Genomic DNA, 17,117 nt, shown 5'->3' with positions numbered 1-17,117 from the left:
CAGGCTCAGCAAATGGGCAGACAAGAACCTGATGGTTTTTAACACTAAAAAATGCAAGGTTCTTCACCTTGGGAGGAAAAACCTGCAGCATCCTTATAGGCTCGGCAGTACTACGCTGGCTAGCACTACGGAAGAAAGAGACTGGGGAAAGACGAACATGAGCCTTCAATGCGATGCTGTGGCTAGTAAAGTGAGCAGAATGCTAGCTTGCATCCATAGATGCTTCTCAAGCAAATCCCAGGACGTCATTCTCCCCTTGTACTCGGCCTTGGTGAGGCTGCAGCTGGAGTACTGCGTCCAGTTTTGGGCCCCACAATTCAAAAAGGATGTGGAGAAGCTTGAGAGAGTCCAGAGAAGAGCCACGCGCATGATCAGAGGTCAGGAAAACAGACCTTACAATGATGGGCTGAGAGTTATGGGGCTCTTTACCAGGGAAAAGCGCAGGCTCAGGGGTGATCTGATGGCCACCTATAAGTTTATCAGGGGTGACCACCAGTATCTGGGGGAGCGTTTGTTCACCAGAGCGCCCCAAGGGATGACGAGGTTGAACAGTTATAAACTACTGCAAGATTGTTTCAGGCTGGACATGAGGAAGAATTTCTTTACTGTCCGAGCCCCCGAGGTCTGGAATAGCCTGCCACCGGAGGTGGTTCAAGCGCCTACATTGAACACCTCCAAGAGTAAACTGGATGCTTATCTTGCTGGGATCCTATGACCCCAGCTGACTTCCTGCCCTTTGGGCAGGGGGCTTAACTCAATGATCTTCCGAGGTCCCTTCCAGCCCTAATGTCTATGAAATCTATTAAATCAGGCAGCCAGCTTGTTAAATGCTTGTACACTCTTCAAACAATAGGGTTTTAAATTGCTTAAAGAAGTGGTATCCAACCTTTTTGCCTTGTAGGCTGCTGGCCCCAGTTCAGTGTGGGGCAGGTTTAGTTGGGACCAAATTCCACTGTATAGGTGGGGATAGCTGAAGGTTTGGGGGGAGGGTTGTCCTGGGCCAGATCCAGTTGTGCGGAGCTTGGTAATTTGACAGTGGGGGAAGGGTGGCAATATTAATTGCCACCACTACCCCATTGCCAAATTTCCTAACCCTGTGGGGAGCCCTGTGGGCCAGATGCTATGGCTCTGCAGGCCTGATTTGGTCTGGGGGTTGAACACCCCTGGGCGAAATTAAACTTAACTTTCACCAGTTCATTTGAACACTTGAATGTACCCTCTGGGACAGACAAACTAAGAAACACATTTGTCAGGAAGCCCACTACACCAAACTTTGACACAATGCTCTAACAATTTTTCTCTATGAACCTATTCAGTTGTCTCATATGAAAGTCAGAAAGGAGTTAAGGACTGTGCTCTACAAGATGACCAGAGCGTCTTATACAGAGGTCTTTCTATTGGGGCAGAAGAGGAGGATATGGATTTTTCCTAAAGAATCACAATAAGCTTCCACAGCTGCAGAGCATAAGCAGGTCATGGCATATCTTCAACCCAGCAGCCAGGGAGGCTGTATCCTTCTGAACTTAATTTCTTGAGCTTGGAAATGTAGTTAGTGCTGACACACTTTGCTCACTCTTTAACATGTAGGCATTGAAATGGCTTTAGAACAGTAGGTGATCTTACTTAGTATGCTGCAAATCATACACACAATAAGAGAGGTGAATATTGAATTTCATCCCTAACTTTGAATATCCTTGCTGTTGAACATTTAAGTTCAACAGTTACCATTCCTTGGACGTAGTTTTTGTGATTTGATTTCATATAAATCATATGATAACTTTGAGTATGTGAAGAACTTGACATTTCTTAGGTTTTATGCATACTGCAAAAGAAATTAGTGTGTGAAATGTGTTAAAAACATTAGGTAAGCCTTTTCCAACTATTTCCCCTTCAGTAGAGGTTCATGGATCCAAAAGCCATTAGAATTTAATGTCTACTTTTAACTTTAGTCAGATGTTTTTTCAGACCAGTTTGGTTCTCCAGAAGGCTTTAAAATATTGTTAATAAATCCTCTTTCTAAACATATTGAGTAAGAATTTATTTTAATTGTTTAAATGCCATTTAAAATTCAAATAGATCTACCTGGACGGGCTGCAGTCTCCTTCTAGTCACAATTAAGACCTGGTATGGTATTTCCCTAGAATACTTGTGCAGTCTGTGGCTACAGGATGATTTCAGTGCTGCCCACCTTCTATCCAGTTTGGGATGTTATGTACAAACTGTTTCTGAGAGAGAGGATTTGAAAAACAGGTATCAATCATGGTCTGAAAATTCTTTTTATTTTTTGACCACTTTTTATCTCAGACTCAGCCTATTCTGGAAACTTCAAATGAGATTTATTTGAAATATATTTGTAAAATCTAATTTGAGATACGTAAGGCTTGTTTTGAAGTTTCTACCAGGTTCTGATAGACTTTTACAAGACACCAGGACTGGTGGAGACCTAAACTTTTAGGTAGCTTTGTATAAATGTGCGAAGAAATAAAAATAAAAAAGCTCTGAATTAAAAAGTTGTTTTTTTTAAAGAGGGGATTCAGAAGAGGAGAAAGGAAACAAATTGGCTTAGACTATAAATTTATATTACTATATGCCAGAAGTAAATACAGAGAAGCAGTTTGTGCCTGCTTTAATGAGTCTGAGCAGTACACAAATTCCACAGCTACTTCTCTCTTTTTTTCTAGTAACAAACAAATACAAATTTATTTTGTAGGTAAGTTAATATAATATATTTAAAGGGAACAAGGCAACTTTGCTTTTAGCAACTCTTTCTCTTCTTACTCCATAATGGAGCCTAATGGTATTTATAAATGTATTTCTGGAAATGTTAATGGACTTAAGGTACAGACAGAAGTGACAATTTTGCCCAGTCTGGCCATAGAAAGCAGTTTATAGCTGTGACCAAACACAAGTGCATGGCTACAGGCCACTTAAAAAATGGCAAAGATCAGGCAAAGATCTGACACCTCATTGCATGAGGGGTCAGATGAAGACGTTTCAAAATAGAGCATCTTCTGTAACTTGTGTCTGCGCTGCCTCCCAGCCTGTCACTGTTTTCAGAATGGGAGCGGGGAAAGGGAGTGGAGGGAGTTTGGTCTGGTGTTTTTTCAGCCTCTGCTGGCGGGTGGGGCAGGTATATTGGAGCCACTTCCAAGGTGGGGGGGTGGGCTGTAATTCTTCTACTCCACCCTCCAGCGCTGGCTGGGGAACCCCTAGAACAGTGGTTCTCAACCTTTTTTATACCAGGACTCATTTGTAAACATTGATGGCCAGTCCTGACCCAGTGCCCTTCACTCCTGACCTGCTGCCTCCAGGCCCCAGCCCCACAGTGTGTGGGGCCAGGGGGAAGGTGTGTAGGACATGGGGGGGGGGGCCCAAGCAGCCCTTTGCAAGCTGAAACCCTGCAAGGGAAAAGCCACAGTATCCCATGTTTTTCTCCTTTAAGGGAGAATCCATTTTTAAAGTTTGTTCATGCCCCTTTCATATATTCTTGCAACCCACTTTTGGGTCACGATCCATAGGTTGAGAAACACTACCCTAGAACAAGCCCCTTCTGCTCCCTAACCAACTTCCCATTCTGAAAACAGCACAGGCTGGGAGAGAGGAGGGGCCGTTGCTAAGGGAAAATGGCTGCAGGCTCACAGCCAGCAGCTAGATTTCTCTTCCCCACTGGAACCAGCAATGAACTTCTGTTTGGTCCAGGGGATCGTTGCAACTTGGAACGTTTCTTGTATGGCATTCTGAGTTACAGTGGGGAGCTGCACTTCTGTCTGTGCCTTTAAAAACCTAGTAATGAAAAATTCTACTGCATTTAGCATGTAGACGTTGTATGTCTATAAGTAGCTACACATAAACTGAAATGAGTTGGATTCAAGACATGCATTTTACATTGTGTAAATATAAAAATGGAAGAAAAATAGGTATTCTAATCAAAAACAATACAGCAATTGCAAGTAGTACAGACTGTATCTGAAAGACAGCAGTTAAATAAGTAAGTGACTAAGAAACTATATATATATAGTGTATATATATATATATATATATGGTTTCTTTCGTGTGTGTGTGTGTGTATGCACCTAAAAAGTAAATGTTTTATTGAGAGAGTCAGTTTTCATATGCTAGAATTTAATTCATGCTTGCAGAATATAATAAGATTATAAAGTTGATATTGACAGTGTTACTTACTGACCGTGCTCCTGTAGAGGTTGAAAATGAGGAAAGCATTGGATGTTAACCCAATACCTTATAATAGAACATAAAGATGGCAGCAGAAATTGAAGCACATATAAAAGTGAATGACGCAGTGTATACTAAATGAATGATACAGGGAATTCTAGTGGTACTTCCTTGTGGGAAGCAAGGCAGTAATACAGAGGAGATACCTTGATGTAACCGTAGTTCATAACATTAAGAAAATGGTATGGAAAGACTTACTTTTCTTTGAAACAAGAAATACATTGATTTAAAACATTTTCAGAAGAGTACAGGAAACCAAAGTGATACAGGGCACTTATAAATGTAAAAGGACAAGTTAATATGCTTTGAATGGAAAGGGAGAGTTGTAAATAAAAGTAGCTAGAGCCTTTTATGAAAAGGTCAGGAAGACTGATAAAGTATTAGTTTCTCCTTAGAAAGCATGTAAAAAGCATTTTTCAAAATAAAGATTGAATATTACCCATTTTCCTACCAGCAGAGGAGATTCTATTAGATTAGACTGCCCAATAACTGAAATGGACAATGAAAGAGTTATGGAAAGTTGGAGATTGGGAAATGCCCAGTAGAAGATAGCTTTTAAAAATTCCATAAAATTTTTGGGCAAGAGTTTGTTCCTCTAGAACTAAATCATGAATGTCTTATTTTCATTATATGCAATTATTTAAGTAGCCCCATTGAGTCTGGTAAGACTACTTGTATGCATATCTGCCCACCAATAGAAATAGTGAGTTCACAATCTGGCACTTACTAGATAGAGTATTTGCTGTAATTGTAGAAAAAAGTGGTCTCCCAGCATGTCTAAATTACCATCATGCTAACATAGAGATAGTAAGCCATTCCTTTAAACTTCAAACCTGGTAGGGTAAGTTTTACTATACAAAAATGGCACATGTAGGACATCTGTTTGCTTTCCTTGGTTTCCCTTCCATTTGCGTTTCCTGCTTAAATGTATCCCCTTATCCCTTTTGTTTGTTCCCCTGGTTTAGTTCCCTGTTTGGCCTCTCAAAGGCTGTGGAATGCGGTAGGGGTAGCTTCTGTTTTCTTCAGGCTAAATGTAGCAGCAACAGTACTCAGAACATCAGAAAAGTGGCTCTGAAGGGTTTCAGGCATGTACAGAGTTACTTAGTCTTTGGTAAATAGTCCCTTTGAAGCTGCTTTCCCAGCATATCTGCCTAACTATTATAGCAGCTGCTTGGGAAGGGCAGTATAATGATTTTGGTTTCATCAGATCATTTCTGTGCTCTCTAAGTGACAAATCACTGAAATTATCAAAGAACATTAAGAGCTTCCTGCTATTCCAATGATTTTTGGACTTGTATTAAAAAAACGGATTAATGTGCTTTAAGAAAATATAGATAACATAAACTAGTAGTAGAAGATGAAAGAATGTCAGCCTCATAAAATCTTTGAAGGTTTTCCAGTCACTTTCCATTGGAACATATTCTTTGGGAAGTCATCCAAATGGACATTCCCACCTGAGAAAACTCCTGTTAGCAGGAAGGTGCGTAATAAAAAATAATGGCATTTTGTCTTCTGTTTGAATTGCTAGCACCTTAAGAAAAATGGTTTCATTATTTGTTTTTAATGGATAACAAAACTTTGAAATACGTTTTTTGGGTTTTGCCCATGTCACTTTGGGCTGTTTAAAATAAGCTAAACTAGTCTTGCTCGCTTTTTAGATTGGAAGATCTGCAAGGTGCTTTCAAAGTTAGTGATTCAGTATTGAATAGAATTGTTGAGTACCATTACAGTGAGTAGAAATAATATAGGACACACTATGCATCTGGATGTTTTATCTTTGAAAAGAGCTTTGATACCATTTGTCCTTACCACTGGTGTTCATTTACAAATGCTGTTGCAACATTTTCAAAAGCAAGTCTTGTATTTTCTTGATAAAATTCCAGTGTAAGTAATTACTTTCTAACTAAACCTTTCTTGCAGTTTTCTTTCTGATAAGATATTAATTTTTGTCCTAAGATATTGTGAAAAGTTGTAGTGTCCTGTTCCGCTATATTCCACCTTATATGTATGGTTATATTTCCATGGATAGTTACTTGAGTATGTAAATTATGTTTGAAATCAGTTTACCAAACAGGGTGGTTTGGGGACCTCTGACTGTAAGCCATTATAAAGCTTCCAGCTCTTATATTTTGTATTTTTAACTTTAAAGTTTAGGTTTCTAATGGATCTGGACTGTGTAAAGCAGAGGTGTCAAAGATATGGCTTATGGGCTGGATCCGGCCCACGGAACTCCATGATTTGGCCCCCAGTGCTATCCTTGGGTCTTAGTTGGCCCACACACCAATGAATCAGCCATATGCACAGGGCCAAAAACGCACACTTCATGCAGCACCCACCCTAGTTGATCTGAGACTGTGCTGCATGCAGGTCCCTCCCTGGGATCCACACTGTACACGGCACCTGCACTTGCTGGTTCAGGATGCGTGCTGCACATGACAAAGTCCCAAACCAGCCTGGGAGAAAAGGAGGGGGCGAGGGGCCACATGTGGGCTGTGGTGGGAATGACGTGTGGTGTAGGTCCCAGAGTGAGTGCTGTGGGCTCTGGATCCAATGGGGGTGGGAGTGGGCAGCGGGGTCCGTGGGTCCAATTGTAATTTGTTTAGTGTGATATTTGTTGAATGTGGCAGACAAAAGAACATATAAAAATTTCTTTACGATATCTCTTCTTTTTTTTTTTTTTAGTGGTCATATGCTTTGGAGAAACCAAATACTGGCAGCATATTTAATATTGCTTGGTCTATTGATGGTACTCAAATAGCTGGAGCTTGTGGAAATGGACATGTAATTTTTGCTCATGTTGTAGAACAACGCTGGGAGTGGAAGAACTTTGAAATAACATTAACTAAAAGAAGAACCATGGAGGTAATGGTAATTTCAGCCAAGCTGTTTCCATTAAATGTCAGGGCTTTTGATATAAGATTCAGAATTATAACTCTTTAGACATAGAAAATAGTGAGTGTACAATTTTGTCTCATGAAAATAGTAACATTATTTTTAATTTATGCATTTTGATTTATAAAATGATCAGAATAACTGAGTGATATAATTAGTGGTCAGTTATATAGTAGGTCTGATCTGGATGTAATATAGGTGTATAATATGACGTATCCCAGCACAGCCAGTTAGCTTCCATGAACCGCACAGAAGTGAACTCAACTGTAGTTATAGGTTGCAGTCTAAAAGCGAAGGAGTTTTAGGGGAGATAAGAACACAGTTAATGAGTCTATGAACAGCATTAATGCAATGGCCAAAAATACAGAATCATAAGCCTTGCTTACATTAGTGATAATGTTACAGTAAGTCTCAACAAAGGCACTTGCACTGCTATAGAATGATGACTATAAATGATTGTATAGATAGAGTTTAAATAGTTTCATTATCTTGTCTATGTTAGTGAATTGCTACTTGTGATCTATACTAGTTTGGGCTTTTTATAGTATAGAATACAAATTGTTCAACTATAGCTTTGACAAGGATAGATGGTTCATTCTTTCTGGATTTCCAGTTGATGTCTGAGCCTAATCAAGAAGAGTTGCAGTGTCCTTGGCTGCTTTGCCCACCATATTATAGCCACAAATTCAAATCTTCCAAAGCGAGGGAAATGTGTTAGCTATCGAAGGAGCTATTCCTACCAGTATGTAATAATTAGATTTGACTGTGGCCGGGTACAAATGTTCTGTGTGTACCAGGAGAACCACAGTTCTCCCAGTAGAAACCCAAAGTGTGCAGACATTCAGTCTTTTTCTCTAAGAGCAAAAATGGCCTCCTTGGAGACTGAATGTCTACATGCTTTGCCTTGGTTTAACTCCTTGTGGGGACCAGGGGTCATCCTGGTCTTGAGAGAGTGTGGGGAAGTTTCTCTACACTGTTCCATAGATTGGGAGGAGAGCAGCAGCCACTGCTCCCTGCTTCTTCTCCAAACCAGGCAGTTTTGGGAAGAGACAGGGTTTTGCCAGCTCCTGCTGGCTTCTACTTCCCACTCCTACAGCCAGCTGAGTGCTGGGGTGGTAATTTAAAAGCCAGCAGCCAGGAATGGGGCTCTAGGAATATCACCGTAACCCAGCTCCTGCTGGCTCCCTCTTGCTGCCCTGCTGCTCAGTTTCTGGCTTTTAAATTGCTGCCCTGCTTTGCTAGGCTACAAGGGGGAGCCAGGCTGAAGAAAAGCCTCTGCATGCCTATTTCCTGGTCCCTCCAGCTTTTAAGTCTCTGTCCCTGCCATTCAGCTGAGTGGCTGTGGGGCAAGAAGAAGCAGGAGGGGCTGGGAACCAGGCATGCGGAGGCTTTCCCCAGCCCAGCCTTCTTTTGATGGCTGTGCTGCACAGCTGACATGGAGCAGATTGAGGCAAGGCAGGCTGCTGTACCACAATGGCAAGGCTCAGGAGCCTTGTCACCACAGTGAAATGCCCCTGCTTCACCCCTCATTGCTCTGGGTCAACCCAGAGCAGTGCAGAACAAGGCAAGATGCTGTGACCCTGCAGTCAGCCCAGAGGAGTGCAACTAGTGGGGCTGTTTTCCAATGGGGTAGAACTGGGAGGGTTCCCAACATGGGAGAATGCCCTCCACCCCCCTCCTGCCAATCAGCTAATTGGTATGATGGGGGAGGCATTCTCCCAAGGCAGGAATTGCTGCCTCCTGCTCTCTGTGGCAACTGCTGCTTTTCAGCAGCTTCCAACCACCACTTGTCTGGAAAGGGGGCACGTTGTCAATTGTTGGGCTCCCTTAAGGGCAAGGGTGGCCCGGGAAACAGCCCCTGGCTGGAGAGCTTTCATGTGAAGCCCTTCAGAAGAATGTCTATATAGTTCAGCTTCCTAATGAAAGAAATTTCTTCTGGTAGGAATAAATGTCTGTATGCAGCCAACCTCTTATGAGGATTCAAGGAAAGAATAGATAATCAACTGAGTGCCTGAAGTTAGGCTGTAAATGCCAAGATGTAAGTAAAAGACAAAAAGATCCTGAAACTGGACTCTTAAATCTACAGTTTTATTTTTCTCTCCAATATGCAGGTGTTGAACATTTAGCAGTTCAAAGTGAACTGCTGAACACTTGGCACTGCAAGAAAAAAGCATAAGGGCTGCTATAGATGTGCAGGGAGCCTGCTCCAATGTACTGGAACTTCAGCACAGAAATTGACAAGTTCTGGCAGCATTCTGCATCACATCTATCAATGTCCCCGTGCATCCCTGTGCTGAAAAAATGGCAGTAGGGTGCTTTGAAATAAAACATGTTTGATGAGCTTTAGGTCAAAGCACTCTGCCACCACTTTTTCAGTGCGGGGACGCTTATACATGTGACATGCAGACTCTTAATTAGCACAGCTCGCTAATTAAAGTGCCTGGTACTGTGTCCCAGACCACACGTAAAAATGCCCTATATGTTGTTTCTAGAGCTTAAATTTAGGATCCTGCTTCTGAAATCTTGGCTTAAATCCACATGCACCATATTTACTTGACTATAAGAGGAGTAAATCAGCATAGAGGAAAAAAAGCCTCTTGTCTTGCATTCACATACAAGGAAATCACATTAAATATATTGTCTGTCATTAAACTGTTGCCAAAAGCAGCCTGTACTAGGTAATAGTATAAACCAACTACAGAGTTGATTAAATACAGCCAACACTGAGCATAACCATAAAACACATGGCCTGTATTGGGAAACATGCTGGTTTGTTTGGGTTTTTTTGCAAAATAAAATGTCTGTATCTATCTAGGTATCCAACACTCTGCCAAGCAGCCCCTGTGGTTCACTTGGCAGATCATAGCACACTTTAACAGTTAAAAAAAAACCCCCAAAAATGCATTATACAGTTTATACCGTGTATCCTCACACCCATCTCCATGCCTGTATCTCCATGCACTGCCCTTCTCATGCTGATAGGAACCTATCATACAGATGGGTTAGTGTAGCCTATCTGAATGAGATATATGGTAGTGTCCATAGTTCCCCTCAGTGCTAACTCTTTTGTTCAAGTCATAGTGAGCCACTGCACTGCATACATGTCAACTTCCTGTTCACTCCCACTGCTGAACTGTTCCTTTCTTTCCCATTTGTAAGGATTCCTGTTTCCAATGCCTAGCAAAAATCACCCCAAACAGTTCACCCAGAATCCCTCTGTTGCTCCCTCTCTAAGTCTGTTGCATATGATCAGTGTGCCCCTGCCCTCCATGCGGTAGAGCCAAAACAGGTTTCCCTGTATTTCGTGTGCATATAAATTTTAGAAGGATCTCAGGACTCACGACAAGAACTCATGATTCCAGTCATGAGTGGAGGGCTAATTAGAACATGGCTTCTTTATGGGGTCGTGTGTGGAATGTACACACATACTGAGAAATACTGAGGTGTGGGGTCACCATGACTTAAAATGCTGCTGACTCTTCTGGGGCCTAGCCCAATGAACTATATGTTAAATTGTGAGCCTTATGGATTCAGATTAATATCTTGCATAGTTTCTTGGCCTCTTGTGGGCTAAAATCAAGTACAGTCACTGCACTGATCTGCCGATGGATTTGAAAGTATCTGAAGTCCCAGGCTGAAAAGTCTGGGGTGGAGAATACTTGCTGGTTGCAGCGCCACATATGGTGTTTGAAAGACTGAGCTTTGTTCAGTCAAAAGGATTCAGAGCTGGTCTGGCTACTTTGACCTTGAACACAAAAAATGCAACCCCCCCCCCCCCCCCAAAAAAAAAAAAAGTCGGCCTTTTGGCTCAGATCAACTGGGAGCGTCCAAATCCCAAGATCTCGGGTTGGGCCTGCATTGCATGTAGGATGCCTGCCATTGGGTTTGGGAGTATCTGAAGTCCCAGGGTGGGAGACTGGGATAGAGGATGCTTTCTGGTTGTAAAGCCATGCATGGTGTTTAGAATGATTGAGTTCTGCCTTCTCAATCAATATGGTTTTTGAAATGACTGAGTTCTGTTCAATTGGTGTGATTTGGATCTGATTTGGCTGATTTGACTTGGAATACAAAATGTATTAGAAAAGCAGAAGTTGGTATTATATACAAGTACGTATAAAAGAGTCGCTTAAAAACGTGTTTATGGAGTATCTGTGCTAAAACTTGCAACAGTTTCAAATGAGGTAAAATGCATCAATTATGGATTAACTAAGTCTATGGGTAATATATGCAAATTATTATAGATATGTTTATTTCAAGGTCATTGTTTTCAAATTTGTTTCTCACTTTCATGTTGCTCAGGGAGAGCAGGATCTGCAAGTAAAAAGGGGGAAGGGGCTGCAAAGGGAAGATGCTGCGGTGACAGAGGGGGCTTATTTGACCCCCTCAAATTTATTTTGCTTGCTGTAGCTGGGGGGGGTGGGGAGCAAATTCAAAGCAAACCTTCAATACCTAGATTCTATACCTGGAAAATTATAAGAATGTAGGTTGTAGCAATGGACATAGGCAGACATAGGCAGACAAGTTTCTTTGAGTGGATCATATTTTTTATTAGACCAATTTAAATAGTTGGGGGGAAAAATTAGCAAGCTTTCGTGTTTAAAAACCGTTCATCAGGCTGAGGAAGTCTCCGCAGTTGGTGTGTGCTCTTCCTGGATGGAATGAATCTATCTATTCAGATATCAGATTTACCCAAAGAACCTTGTCTAGAAAACAAATTTATAAATTTTCCGTATATATAATCTAATTATTGGGGGGGTCATCTTATATACAGGGTTGTCTTATTTTTGAGTAAATATGGTAGATACTTAATCTTCTGTGTTCCAAGACGCTGACTCATAACATCCTAGTCAGTAAACAGTGGGATAGTCTAGAATTTCCATTCTTACAAATTTTCCCAGTTGCACATTCAGTTTTGGAGTGGAGGCCAACATGTGTAATCTTGAAGTTAGCCTCGTAATTCTTAATTAAGCATCTAAATATCTTTTGGTCTGAACTTTTTAATGTAGAATATGTAATTTGGAAAACTTTCAACAGAAATTCTATATTATCCCTCTCTTTACTGGGTACAATATTATGAGTCAGTGTCTGGGAACACAGAAGACAAATTAGCAGGTAAAAATTCATAATTCTGCATTCATTCCCAGACATCGACTCGTAACAGATGTACTCTGTCTTGTATTCTGCAAAAGCTAAGAAATATAACCAACTCTAATCTATGGTTAGAATTTATCTTCATTTACTCTTGTAAATTTAAATAAGAAAAATACTTCTATATGAAACCTCTGGGCACTCTATCAGTCTTTTGCAATAGCAAAAATGACATTGTACAGCATGACTCTATTAAGACCACTGAAATATATTTCTTTACAGACTGTTTATGAGTGCCCTGTTAAGGTTGGTAGTTACTGCATTAAGCCCTTATTTTGTAGCTGATTGCAGAACTGTCAAAGTCCAAAATTAGTAGTAGCTTAGTATCTAAAACACCTGGGATGAAGGATCACTGTCCTCAGTAAATTCATTATTTTCTATGTGAATCTTTTCCCAGAAACATGACATTCTCTCAATTTCCTTAGGTTTTCCTCCCATCCAAACTTTCTTAGCAGCCCTATGATTAGTCGATTCTTAAACTGATGAATTGTAAGTCCTACTCATTTTCGTCTCTAGGAGAAAAGATTTGAATCATACTATTGCTCTCCTTATTGCTTTTTCATTCAGGATATTGTAGGCTTTTACCAAAAGATAACACACTGTTTGTACTAAATGAGATACTCAATCCTGACAGGCTGGAATCTATAATGAAAATAAATACATTCCAGATGCTTCTGATGATGATTCAAGAAGCCTATTGTGGAAAATTATGGACTAATTAGCCCACAGGAGAAGTTTCTTCCTAATTCTATTAATATTTTGAAAAATAAGCTTACATTCCCTATTTAAAGATTTGTATATTATCTAATATAACTATTATAATTTTATCTTTTCTTGGATCTTACTAAACTTTCATCCAAACATCTTATCTTTTCTTGGGTCTTACTAAACTTTTGGCCTCAATGACTTGTGGTAATGGGTTTCATGGACTAATTGTGCACTGTATTAAAAAAAATCTTCCAAATGTATCGCCTTTCAGTTTCACTAAATAGCAACTTTTTTCTAATTATAGGTAGGGCGGTACAACTGGGCTGTTGTTGAGATTTGATCGATACTTCTGAATTAATGTTCTGCCTTCAGCTGCTTATAACTTTGCCAAACCTTAACCATTTGGGTTGCAATTTTCCAAGATATATATAGGGGGTTAGGGGGTGGAATGTTCACCAAATACTTAAGCCATTTCTGAGAACTAAGGAAAAAGACATTGTTTTGTTAATATTAGAAATTCTGGCAATCGTTTCTTTAAGATGCTCTAGTCTCTCTACACTTTGGCAGGGAAATGTCCTTTGCCACATCTGTTTTGCCATATTTTAAGCTTTTCCTTGTTAATCACAGGAGATGAATACTAATTTATCAGGTCTCTGAACATTGCATGCTTACATGAGGGTAATAGAAAGCTTCTTAAAGAAAATTTCACCAGATTTTATGTAAGCATTCTTGTTTATTTTCCTATAAAACAGCTCGTTCTTACATAATTATATTTTACTGCTAATGGCAGAAGAATAACAACCATTATATATAAAAATTAGTATAATGTTTAGATTGTTTTTCTTTCAATAATTTTCATTTTATGTTACCATAAACTTCTCTTCGTTAGGTACGTAATGTTATTAATGATGCAATGGATTTACTAGAATTTCGTGACAGAGTCATTAAGGCCTCTCTGAACTATGGGCATCTAGTTGTTTCAACATCTCTTCAGTGTTACGTGTTTTCGTAAGTAATTTGAATTTCCAGAGTATCAACTGATCCATCTAGAAATTTTAAGAATGCTGGAGTTTGATTTAAAACAGGGATGGCCAGCCTATGGCATGTGTGATGCAGATGGCACAGGCACCCTTTGTGCGTGGTATGGAGCAGATCAAGGATGAGAAAGGTAACACAGCAGCATATAGAGTGCTTGCAAACGTTAACCAAAAAAATTTAAACCTGGCACGTTCCTACTCTGAGGCCCGCACATGCCCAGAAGAGGCAGTGCGTTACTTCAACCCGGCTTGCCCAACGTCTGTAAAGATCAGGCACTTTAGTGGGGCTTTTTTCACGCTTTTATCTAATAGCTGATTGAATCAGCTTTAGCTAAAACTGCCAAAAGGCCCTGCTGAAATCCCTGATCTTTACAGATGCTGCAAAGCTAGGTTGAAGTAATGCACTGTTTCTTCCAGTAAAGCACATTTCTGGGCGGTTTTTGTGTTTTGGTTTTTTTAACATCTGCAAGCAGCCAGTAGGGACACTTGTCTGCAGAGTCCCAGTCCGGCTTATTGCCAATGGGTACATGCGTGCCTTGGGGTACGGTGGGGAAGAGGCCTGGGCTGTGCTGCCACAACAAGGATTGGGCCCCTTGCAGCTCCCCGCTATCCACCCCTGGCACGCCAGTATCTTCCAAGCAGAGGTTGCAGGTATTTTTGGCACTCTGTCCAAAAACTTAGCCGACCCTTGCTATAGCATCATTAAATACATGCAAAAAATGTAGCACTAATGAGTTGTGTGAAATTATCAAAGGCATAAGTGGTAGTTATGTGCTTATCTGTCAAGATTGATTTTTATACTTTTGGCAGTGTATCCTTATAGATATTTTCTAACAGTATGGCTAAATGTATGATTTATGGGGAGGCTGTTGCCTGGGAGTGTGCCTTAGCTCTTACGCTGTAACTGTTATTCATGCATGATTCAATAGCAGTACAAGTTAGCTAAATAACCCTAACTTTGACCATTAATGAAGCAGGATTAAACATGAAGCAGTTTTGCTGAACTGATATTGCTACAGAATAATGAAGATGTAGCAGTTGTATCATAACAGCTTGTATTGGTATCCTTTAATTCTACAATTGTTACATCTATCTGTATCAGTTCTGGCCAACCTTTTGGCCCCATGGGCCAAGTTAATGGTGTAGTATTGGTCCACAGGCTGGTCCCAATGCTGGATCAGGCCCTGCACCCACTGGATGCAGCCCCTTGTGCCTGAATCAGGCCCTATGCTGGCCAGTTCCCATAAACTCAGATTGGGGCCTGCACAGAAGGGATCCAGCCCTGCTATCTAATGCTCAAGGCTATGTTACCCAGCACACAGAGCTCCCTACTGGTCAGAATTTTGGCATCAGGGGAGTTCTAATGAACTCTACCGTCGCTCCCTGCTGCCAAATTTTCAGACTACTGCGCAGCTCCTTGAACCAGATGACAAAGCTCTGCAGGCTGGATCTGGTCTGTGGCCCTAGTCTGTACCAGTGATTCTCAACCAGGGTGCAGCGGCACTGTGGGGTGTCTTGAGATCCTTTCAGGGGTGTTGCAAAGTCCCACAATATTATACAATACTAACACTTTTTGGTGTGCAAATATAATTCACAAGATAGGCTAAGAGATTTCAAATTTCCATAGTGTTAAAAACATTCTGACCTGTTGTGGATTTTGAGTTCTTTGCAACGGAAGAATTGCTCTGTTTATTTTCTGTAGTAAAAAATCAAGTGAAAACTAAGAGCTGACATTTTCCAAAGGGTGCCTGGAGTCCTTGAAGGTTGAGAACCACTGGCTGAGAAATTGAGAAATCCTTTCTGTACTTAAAAACGTGTATTTTCTTTATGTTGTGCATTTAGGTGTTTTAATGAATGCTAATTTTATTCCTCTTTTAGTACAAAGAACTGGAATACTCCACTGATCTTTGACCTCAAAGAAGGAACAGTTAGTTTAATTCTACAGGCAGAAAGGTAGTTTATTTTTATAATGTTCAATATATTTAATATCAATTGTTTATGTTAAAATGTATGTCTGTAAACATAATTAGTGTGTGTGTGTGTGCTTCTTTAAAAACTAATAACAGACAAAACATTCAATAATGATAAGTAGTGTATGCAGGATTACATCATGTAAAAAAGGGCCTTTTTCCTATGTAGTATCTGATAAGCTTGCAGTACTAAGTGTCTTCAAAACTTACATCTGTGCTATATCATTATGCTAGTCTTCTGTGTACAATAAAAAAGTAAATCTTCAGCTATATTTCACTGCCATCAGTTTTTGATTTTTTATATTGCTTTTTTTTAAGTGCAACACATTTTATAGAAGTAATCTTCACTAAAAGTTGGTCCTCCACTTATTAATAACACTGTCAACTATGCTGCATAAAAGAAATATACCATTTTATCTTTTGCCGTATTTTCATGTTCAATAAGAAGCTGCATTTTCCCATTTTAAATGTTTATGCAATTGTTCTATTTGAAAATGATTCACCAGAAACCAGTTTTTGTTTGTAGCTCTTCAGCATTGTTTAGTGGACAAAGTACAGGATTAGAGATCAAGAATTCCTAAAGTCTAATTTTAGTCTTGACTCTGTTTTGCTGTATTCTTGGATAGGTAACTTAAACCCAGGTTTTGAAAAGTATGCAGTAGTTACGAGGGTGTTAGTTGTAGCTGTGTTGGTCTAAGGACATAGGCAGACAAGGTTTTTTGGGTAAATGTGGTATCTTTTATTAGACCAATTAAATAGTTGGGAAAATTTTTCTTGCAAGCTTGCGGGCACGAACACCCTTCTTCAGGTATAAAGAGATTCTACTGGTGTTTTGCGTTCTCCTGGGTGGAATAGAAGGCAATATGCAAAATGGAGGTCTGTGAAAATGCAAATGTGTGGCAGTGAGGATCAGAGATGATGGGAGACAATAGGTCTTGAGACAGGTAGGTTTGGGGGGAAAAGGGAGGAATGTTGACCTGGTGATGGAATGTAGCTAGTAAAATGTAGAGAGGTTACATGCGGTTATCAGATGGCAGGCAGGTATAATGTGCCATAACATATATCAAAATTATCAAAAACAAAAATACCCAATTACCGGTGGGTACACACTTCTCACAAGACAACCACT

At 40.2% G+C, this 17,117-nt stretch overlaps 1 protein-coding gene across 9 annotated transcripts in view; it reads left to right on the top strand.

The window, feature by feature from the left end:
- The window catches only part of IFT80 (intraflagellar transport 80), a 150,868-nt gene that overhangs the window by 100,160 nt on the left and 33,591 nt on the right, over positions 1-17,117 (top strand). For 7 of the 9 annotated variants that reach the window (XM_025215145.1, XM_025215179.1, XM_025215173.1 and 4 more), the window contains 3 exons: positions 6,916-7,101; positions 13,871-13,989; positions 15,897-15,971. In XM_025215145.1, the coding sequence (XP_025070930.1) occupies positions 6,916-7,101; positions 13,871-13,989; positions 15,897-15,971 (380 nt within the window). The remainder of the gene's footprint in view (positions 1-6,915; positions 7,102-13,870; positions 13,990-15,896; positions 15,972-17,117) is intronic. The other 2 variants (XM_006016476.3, XM_025215168.1) reach the window with 2 other exon arrangements.

Source organism: Alligator sinensis, unplaced genomic scaffold (genome assembly GCF_000455745.1).
Source record: "Alligator sinensis unplaced genomic scaffold, ASM45574v1 scaffold60_1, whole genome shotgun sequence".
NCBI lineage: Eukaryota > Metazoa > Chordata > Crocodylia > Alligatoridae > Alligator > Alligator sinensis.
Note: the sequence above shows the minus strand (reverse complement) of the source record. Positions and strands in the feature narration are given on the sequence as shown.